This window comes from Crocodylus siamensis, chromosome 13, assembly GCF_052110815.1.
Source record: "Crocodylus siamensis isolate JL-2025a chromosome 13, ASM5211081v1, whole genome shotgun sequence".
NCBI classification, from domain to species: domain Eukaryota; kingdom Metazoa; phylum Chordata; order Crocodylia; family Crocodylidae; genus Crocodylus; species Crocodylus siamensis.
The window spans coordinates 28440999-28450160 of record NC_143407.1 but is presented as its reverse complement, the minus strand read 5'-3'; the positions used below and the strand labels follow the sequence as shown (position 1 = coordinate 28450160).

The 9162-nt window shown below is 46.7% G+C and overlaps 1 protein-coding gene across 1 annotated transcript; it reads left to right on the top strand.

Moving 5' to 3' along the window:
- The first annotated feature begins 4015 nt into the window (after positions 1–4015).
- CHCHD2 (coiled-coil-helix-coiled-coil-helix domain containing 2) lies at positions 4016–7124 on the top strand. Its single transcript, XM_090025291.1, has 4 exons — positions 4016–4176; positions 4263–4518; positions 5858–6017; positions 6765–7124. Exons 1-4 carry the CDS (start codon positions 4127–4129, stop codon positions 6773–6775), a joined length of 477 nt encoding a protein of 158 aa, XP_089881417.1. The 5' UTR covers positions 4016–4126; the 3' UTR covers positions 6776–7124.
- The last annotated feature ends 2038 nt before the right edge of the window (positions 7125–9162 follow it).

Below are 9162 nucleotides of genomic sequence, written 5' to 3'. Positions count from 1 at the left end.
CAGGCTCAGCTAAAGATGGTTAAAAGTCCTGAAAGTCAATAAACTTTGTTTTGGCACAGAGGAAGCGGAAGGTGGAAGTGTGGTCCTCTGGGTCTGCGAGAGGAAGGACCAGAGGCGGGCAAGGTGCTTTGGGGAGATGGAAGAGAAAATAAGAGTGCCTTTGATCTCTAGCCGGGGTCACGTTCAAAAGGCCGTTGCTGTCTAGGCTCTTTCCTGGTGGTGTGGCAGACAGCACATCTGTTTGCAGAGGGAGTTTATTTGTATTGTACAGCACATTTGATGACAGGTTTACCCACCTGGGTTTCAAAACATGCTTTGTTGTAGCAGTGTAAGCAGGCTGTGTCTTCTTTAATACCCCTGCCAGGAACGGATAATACTTTTCTGATTCAACCTGCACTTCAGACTACTAATGCTTTGCATGTTATAAAGTGGTATGGATGATTTCACCAGTCAGGCGACAGTTACATCCTACATACAGTTACATCCTGAGCCTGTTTTGGGCAGCTAAGGTAATACATAAAAATACATAACTGATTGCTGAAGCTCACAAGGAACTGGTAGCCTGAGATTGGCCCCCGACTTGACACGGCTCAGGATGGGGCAGTTGTTTTGTTGTGCGGGCCAGCAGCTTGTTGGGGTGGGGACACTAAGCCACAGCACAGAAGTATAGGAGTAGATAGATGGAGTCCTGATTGCCTTTTCCTCTAGACCAATATGGCTACAACCTAGATAGCTGATGGAGTGGCTATGGGGCTCTTGGCCCACAAATTGTGCTCCCACCAGACTCAGGAGGCACCAATCACCCCTGTTGAAGCTGTTTCCTAAAAATATGGGATTTTATTCTTCCGCAATAGCAAAAACCCGAAGAAAAGGCAATGCCACATTGTCTCTCTTGAAAATAACACCTGTATTACACCTCCTCATAGAGGCTTGAATTTCACATGGGAGCAATAATGTAATAATGCAAAGCTTGTGTACACCTGCGTACAACACAAATAATTGGAGATATACCTGCCCACACTGACAAATTGAGCAGTATGAGATTTTCCTTGTGGCTGAATCTCTGCACCAACTTAAAAAGAAATTCATACACCAGACCCAGATGAACATCCACTAACCCATAAGCCCCCTTCCCCCGATTTACAAAGAGGTTAGATCAGGCTCAGCAGAACAACCAGCCCTTGCTACTTTGATTGAATAAAGCAGGGATCTGGGTTTCAGTGGCATCAAATTATCCCCAATATAATTGTGCTTAGGCTGTAGTGCCTTTGTTGCTCTTTCCACGGGCAGTACGTAATGCAGCCGTGGCTCCGTATAAATAACAGACCCCTTTTCTAAAATCCTGCTGAGCCTGGTATCTCCCTTCAGGTTTCCAGAGCGATTTGCACTTTGTGGAAGAAATTAATGTATCACAGATACACATACACAAGGTTTTTTGGAGTAAATCTTTTATTAGACCACCTAAAATAGTTGGAAAAATTGACATGGGTTGCCTTTCACTTGACCCTGAGGACTCACCGGGTCCCCTCTGACCTTCACCAGGAGTCTGATGGAGCCTCAGTGGTTCTCTTGCCTCCTGCAGGAGTGGCAGCAGGGGAGCCCTTGCCTATTGTGTGCCAGGAGCGGAGGTTCTGTGTCCTGCTCTTGCAGGCACAGTGAAGGGGCCACACAAGGAACACCTCCTTGGGCTTGGCAGCACAGCGGGGTCTGGCAGGGCCGCCCCTTGTGCTGCTCCAGCACTCAGTCCTGTAGGACCAGCAAGTGATGCTTGTCAGCAAGACCAGGCCCAGGGGCGTGTCTGCTGGAGCCTGCACTCAGTCCACTCAGGGCGTGAGCAGAGCCTCCTGCGCAGGTCCGATGCCTGGGGCTTCATCTGGAAGACTTAGCACATTTCAAGCCTGCAAAACATTCCTGCAAAACATGATCTGTTCATGTCCAGTGCCCACAGCCGTGCTTAGGGCACCCAGTCCTGGCCCTCCTCCACCTGCGGGCAATACTAACACTTCTCACCTCTGTTGGGGACCTCGAATCTCAGCTATGGTTGTTATGAGCTTGGTTTTACAACCCGCCTTGGCTCCCTGTCATCCTGCAGACTCCCATTGAAGATAGTAAATGAGTCTGGGCTCTACCTCTAAATGTGAGCAAGTTCAGGGTTTAAAGGACAGCTGGGATTTTTCTAAAGGGTCCACATTTAGGTCATAGGCCCCACTGAAGATCTCAGCCAGGGTGCTTACAAGATGCACCGTAAGCTTGCAATAAAGCTATTTTCTTAAAAAAGCAGGGATGCCTTACAGTTGTTTTCCTGTTCAGTATCTCTGTCCTCTTCATGCCGTATGAAAGGCTCTTGCAAACCCGAAACAAAGATGCCAGTCCTGCTTCATTTTCTAAAGTGAAAAGTCCCACTGAGTGCTCAAAGCTAACTACTTGCCTAAGTTTTTTGTATGACCGGGACCTCATTTATTTTAAATTGCATTAGCACCCGGGGGGGGGGGGGCGGGCAGGGGGCTGTTTTACTTTACAGGTGTAACAAGCATGTGATTAATATTATGCACGTTTAGTCACTTGGTAGGACTACTCATAAACCCAAAGTTATGTGCGTGAGGGTTTGGAGGACAAAGATTTTGGACACAAGGCAAATTGCAAAAGAGGAGCAAATAAATGCATAAACTAAATGGAAGAAACATACGTTCATAGATCACAAGGCTGGAAGGGACCTCAGAAGATTATTGGGTCCAGCCCCCTGCACCAAGCAGGAAAGACAGGTGGGGTCAGGTGGCACCAGCAAGGTGACTATCCAGTCTCTTCTTGAAGATTTCCAGGATTTCCAAGATATTATGTTCTTTTAGTTCTTGTGATCTTAAATGTAATGGCAGTAAGATGCATCTCATTAGTTGACTGCACACTTTTTAAAGTCTTGTTAAGTGGTGTTATCCTGGATGTGTAGATCGTATATTATGGATATTGGCATTGGGAAGTTTATAAATGACCGTTTGTGTATACTGGTGAACTGCACGTAGTACAGCTTTGATATTTTATAGATCCAAGAAACTATGAAAATAAAACCTTGTCTTCCTTTACAAACTGAGTGGCTTTTATCTTTAGCAGAACTCCGGCTATCAGATTAATCATGGTTTTACTGGTTAGTATTGCAGTATTTCTAGTTTTCTCTCTAAGCTGAAGAGGTCTTTCCTGTGATACAGAAGACAAGCACAAATGCACTCTGGGATGCTTCTGCGTGCTACCACATAGACGTGTTTCACTCAATGCAATGACATGAAATAAAGGTGTAGGGCAGCAGTTCCCAATGGGCAGTATGCCTACCACCAGTGGTACCTATCAGTGGTACACATTAACAGGTTTATTGCAATTTACACAACAAAAAATTGCTGGTGGTACTTAAGGTTGAACTGAAAAAACTGCTGGTGGTACTTGTATCATTTTAAATTGGTGCGGTGCAAGCTGTCAGAGTTTGGGAGTCCCTGGTGTGCCGCAAGTGGGTCACGCCCCTGCCTTCAGATGCCAGGTGAAAATAAAGACTCAGTTTACAAGCAGTGACACAACTTTTAGTCTACAAGCAGCGACACAACTTGTACAAGTAGCGACACAACTTTTTACTATTACGCTAATGTTACACTCGGGATGCCTCTTGGGGCTTTCATTTAATCCAGCGAAGCACAAGAGAAGCCGAAGCAAGTTCCTTCACACGATACAACCGGGTATCCCTTTACTGGGATGTTTCCAATCGAGCAACGTTAACAAGACCACAGCGTACACCACCTGGGGGGGGGGTTCAGAGTCAACCCCCCTCAGGGCTAGCGGCGAGGCCCAGGCTCCCACACCCCGCCTTTGTGCGGGGGAGTCTGGCACACCCGCACCTGTGCCCACCCCGCCCCCCCCACCAGATAACACCGAGCACCGCGCGCAGCCGCAGCTTGACCCTGACCCTGACCCCAGCCCCACCCCTCCTCGGTCACGTCATCAGCGAGCGACGGCTACATCACCGCGCGCCGCCGGGTTCTAGGTGACCTTCGGGTGGCCGGAAGCGGAAACAGCAGTCTCGCGCCGGGCCTCGTGAGCGGAGGAGCTGTCCTTGTCCGCTCGCTGCTGCAGCCGCGTCGCCGCCATCATGCCTCGGGGCAGCCGCAGCCGCACGTCCCGCATGGCGCCTCCCGCCAGGTGAGCGGGGCCTGGCCTGGGGTGAGGGGGCGGGTGGTGTCGTGTCTGTGCGCGTTGTGACCTGTGGGCTCTTCTCTCCTCCCTAGTCGTGCGCCAATGAGGAGAGCGGCCCCGCCGCCGCCGCCTGCAGCTCGCGCCGCTGTGCCGGCACCCGCCCCGGCCTCCGCCGTGGCTTCTCCCGCTGCCGCCCCGAAGCAGCCCGGCCTGATGGCGCAGATGGCCACCACGGCTGCGGGCGTGGCCGTGGGCTCCGCTGTAGGCCACACGCTGGGGCACGCCATTACAGGAGGGTTTGGAGGAGGAAGTGGCTCTGAGGCTGCAAGGCCCGACATTACTTACCAGGTAACTGGGCTGTGAACCTTACTAATACATGCCGCTGAGGGGCCTCTGTGTTGCATAGATGCCCCAGGGCACGTTCCCATATGGAGGATGGGGGGCATCTTCATTAGGGAACTGCATCCCCATGTATCGGTGCCCCCCACACTGACAAAAATGCTGACTCTTATGTCACCCAGTGAGTTTTAGTTCACAGTGCCCTGCCGCCATATTTCAGTGCGCGTGATGCTGGAGGCTGCTGGAGCATGGTAACTTCCACGCTCCAGCAAACTCAGTTAATTGAGTCTGCTCCGACACCAGTGTGTCTGAGTCGGCTCCCCACATGTCTGTGGGAGCCCCTAACAACTATGTTTTACTGCACAGATATAGTCAATGGAAATGTATCTATGCTTTCCTCAGACACTTGTACTTATTTTGCCACTTCTGAAATGAACTTGATTTGCCAGAAGTGTGTAGCAGTGTCTTGTAAGTTGTGGGACCACTGGCTGAGTAAGAAAAAGGCAAGACGTCTGCTGTACCCAGTGGTTAAAACAGACAAGTCGTGCATTCTCAGTCACAAAAACTGAATACCCTTCTGCTTGGGCTGGCAGTTCACCCAGAATAACTTGATGTTAATGGTAGAGATGCTACGGGTTTGACACCTTGGGGAATAAGGTTTTAAAGATAAAGATTGCAAGTCCTTGGCTGTTGGACTTGCGCACAAGAGTTTCTATCTGTTGCCTTCTAGTCAGAAATAGCATCTAGCTATCCAGCTTAACTTCAAGCAAGGGTCAGATTCCAGCAGTTGTTTGAAATTTGAACAAAATGATGACATTACAAACGCAACATCCTTACTCCTTTGAAATCGGCTGTGTGAGGAGTTAAAAATGAGCTCTCTAGTAATGGTTAGCACCACTTTGTGTAAACAGTCACTTCTACAGGCCCAAATACTTACTGACTTATCAACTAGGATCATCAATAGAAGGGGAATTAAAAGTTCCATATAGTTTCACTGAACATGAATCCTCTCAATGGGAGGGAACAGAAATCCATGTGGAAAGCATCTGAATTTGTATTCAGGTTGAATACTATAGCTGCAATCCTAGCTTCATTGATTTCAATGAGAGTTCTGCAATTAATTTGAAAAGACTAGATTTTTTTTTGTCAGTTGCAGAACTCCTACAGCAGTAGGATTCTGGATTTTCACCCCTTGTGTTTAGATGCATCTAACTTGAGAACCAAATGCTCTCTGCTCCATCAGTAGCTATTTTTCCTCTGAAGACAGTAGGCAGTGCAAGTCTGCAGTAATTCTCACTGATATTACATTTCTAAAACCTTGACTCTGCTGCTGTGGTTCCTTTTTCAGGAGCCTCAAGCAGCCCAGCCTGCTTACCAGCAGCAGCAATCGCAAAATGGCCCTTGTCTGTATGAAATGAAGCAGTTCCTGGAGTGTGCACAGAACCAGACTGACCTCAAACTGTGCGAGGGCTTCAGTGAAGTGCTGAAGCAATGCAGGTTTGCTAATGGTAAGTAATTTATTTAGTTATATCATTTGTCATGCATTTATTTTACTATGTATCTAGTCACTGCAGTTAATTATTATGGTCATATTATTCTATGGCCTGTTTTTGATCTCTTGGATACCAGAAAGATGCAGGGGTTTAATTCTAGTCCAGTGCTTCACAACCCCATTTCTGGTATAGTCCTGACTTAATGAACTAAGTTCCTGCATGGAAATGGGGTTTGCAACCCTTAGCTTGGCAGCTGCTGCTTCTACCTATTTGTGACTTGTCAAGTTTTGATATTTGTACTAAATATCTGGCCTCTGATCCAGAAGTGGACCACAACCAATGTAATAATATACCCTCTGGCTTGTCTGAATCCAGTGTAGGCTTGGGAACAAGGGACTTGCACAACCTTTTCACTTGCCTCCTCTGCAGTTGCATGTCTGTGTCTGAAATGAGAAGCAGGGGTGGTAACTGAGATGGATCCTAGTTCTCCTTAAAGGTGTGTAAAGCACAACTACAGTCCCCATGTACCAATGAGTGTTGTGTTGCCACTGATTGAGGCTACTTGTTTCGGAAGAGAAATTGACAGTCTTGAAAACAGACTTGATTTAAAAATACCCAGTGTAATTCTGCAGAGCTAGTCTTCACAGTTCTGCAGTGTGCGCCTTATTTCATGAAAAACGCAGATCTGCCTGTAGATTTAAGGTCTTCAGATCAAAATCTGGCTTGTTATATTAATCTTGCCACTTTTTTTTTTCTTTACAGGTCTATCCTAACTGAATTCCGTGGGGTGAAGAAGTTCAAAATCAACATTCAGAAGTTCTAGTTAGAATGAAAACTGCTTCTTTACTAAAGTTTAAAGTTGTCTGACCACCATCTTGTTAGTTCATTTGTTAATCATGTGTCCTATGACAGAACACTAGAGGGCCCTCTAGTCTCTTCTTCTGTTTAGTAACAAACATGAATGATTGGAACAAGATAGTTCTAGAAGTCCATGAAAGGACTAATATCAGATGCTAAGGCTAGACTTCATCAAGGTCAGCTAAATCTATATGGTCTGTTCTGATTTACATAGCTTCAGTGTATTCATATGACAGACTAAATAAATATCTCTAATGAGTCTCACTGAGAACTCGAAGTCAATTTTTTTTCTCTTTCTGGAATAAGAGATTTAAGTAGATCTTTTAATAAAGTTTCTTTATTGCCAGCAGTGTTGCTGTGATGGGAAAAAAGATGGGGCCCCGCTCCATTGAGGGGGAAGAGATGGCTATACTGTCAAAAGAGCTCATTTCATATGTGCAGACTTCAGTCTCTTAACAGCACAGTGACCTCCAAGCTTTTATTAGAAAACTAAAACTTGCACAACAATTGCCTTTGTTCTAAGCTAGAGAATCTTGGAACATGGTTATTGAGCACTCCAGGGCAAGAGCATGTGCGAGCCTCATGTAGGCAAGTAAGTACTGTGCCAAACTATCTGATCCTCACCATTGAGAACAAGTGATGTTTATTTTTTCATTTCCATTTTAAAGCTAAAACACTCTGAACCGGTCAGATTGTGAAGAATATCTAATTTTGGTCACCAGGTCCTTACTTGTATGTTGCCTAGCTACTGATAATGAGCAGTTGATTTCTCCTCAAGTACAGCACTTCAAGCATGTCTTTATTAAGTGTCATCTTGTTCTTCTCAGACTTCTTCCCCCACCAACCCCAAATTGTCAGGATCACTCTTAAGTTCTAATCCTGTCCCTCAAAGTGCTTCCAGCCCCTCTCAGCTTCCCATCATCCACAAGTTCTGTAAGCATTTCCATTGTCTAAATTGTTAATGAAAACATGGCAAAGAACTAGACCCAGCACCAAGCCCTGTGGGATATCACTTGAAATGCCCTTAATGTATGACAGTAACCCACTTGCAACTACTTTCAAGTTCTGTTTTTAACCAGTTGTATATCCACCTCATGATATAGACCATGTTTCATTAGCTTGTTTATAAGAATGACAGGTGGAAGCCTCAAAAGCCTTACTATAATAAAGGTACCATTTATTGCTCCTCCCTTTATTCACTAAGCCACTTACCATGATTACCAGCTACCAACCAAAAGGGGGAACCAAAAGAAAACAATTCACAGAACAGCTCCTTATTAAATGATCTTTTCTTAAGTGTAAATCTGGTGTGCTGGCTGGGAAATCCTCAGCCTCTTAAGTGGCCCAGTGCTTTCTCAAGCTCTGAATAAGCTTTCATTCATGGCCTGTGCGCCACTTACAACACAAGCTTGTGGCAGGACTCATCAAAGTTTAAATGCAGTGAAACTGCTTGGTATTCCTTGGCTATTTTTCCAGGTTATACACCAGATACAACCTCTGGTGGAGAAGCTGAAGCAGTGCATCTTAACATACAATACCCCGGGTCTGGACTAATGGGCTATGTCTCCACCAGTGGGAACATGTGCTTTGTAGTACCTCAAAGGCTTTTGAGGTGCTGAAACACACACATGGGTCATACGAAAAGGTTCTCCAGGCTCCATATTTGCAGTCCAAAGAACCAAAATTAGATACTGAGAAATCCCAGTATTTAAAAAAAAAAAATTAGGGCAGCACACATGGCTGTAGAACGTGCTGCCTGAAACTGGAGCCTGGGTGGTCAAAGCCACACTTTGGCTGCCAGGCAGGCTCTGTGCACCCAGATTGCCACCACTGGAGCCCTGGGAGGCTGTCATGACCCCAGGTAAGGCTGCTGGGGCAGCCCAGGTGCTGATGCCAGGTTCCCCTACTCCACCCAGGGCAATTTACTGTGCGCCAGATTGTGCTTGCAGGGGCATTCCCCAAGGTCAAGTAGCAGTGGCACAGTTATGTGCTGCTATTTGTCCCTAGGGAAACACACATGCACGCTTGTGGGGATATGCTCATAGAGGGTGCCAACTCCCTCAAGACTGGCTCACAGGTCTAATTGTGGGTTAAAACTAGACCCACCTGCAGCAGCAGGATTAACCACAGTGAGCGCAAGTCGCTATGCTGGCCCAGAGCTGCGGAGCTTCATGCATCCTTGCTGAAACAATCCCAAAAGGAGTTCCAGACCCCAAAATCTAGCAGCAGGCACCATCTCAGCTCCCCAACTTCCAGCCCTGCCAGGAAGTATGTGGGCCAGATGACCACTCCACAGGCTAGA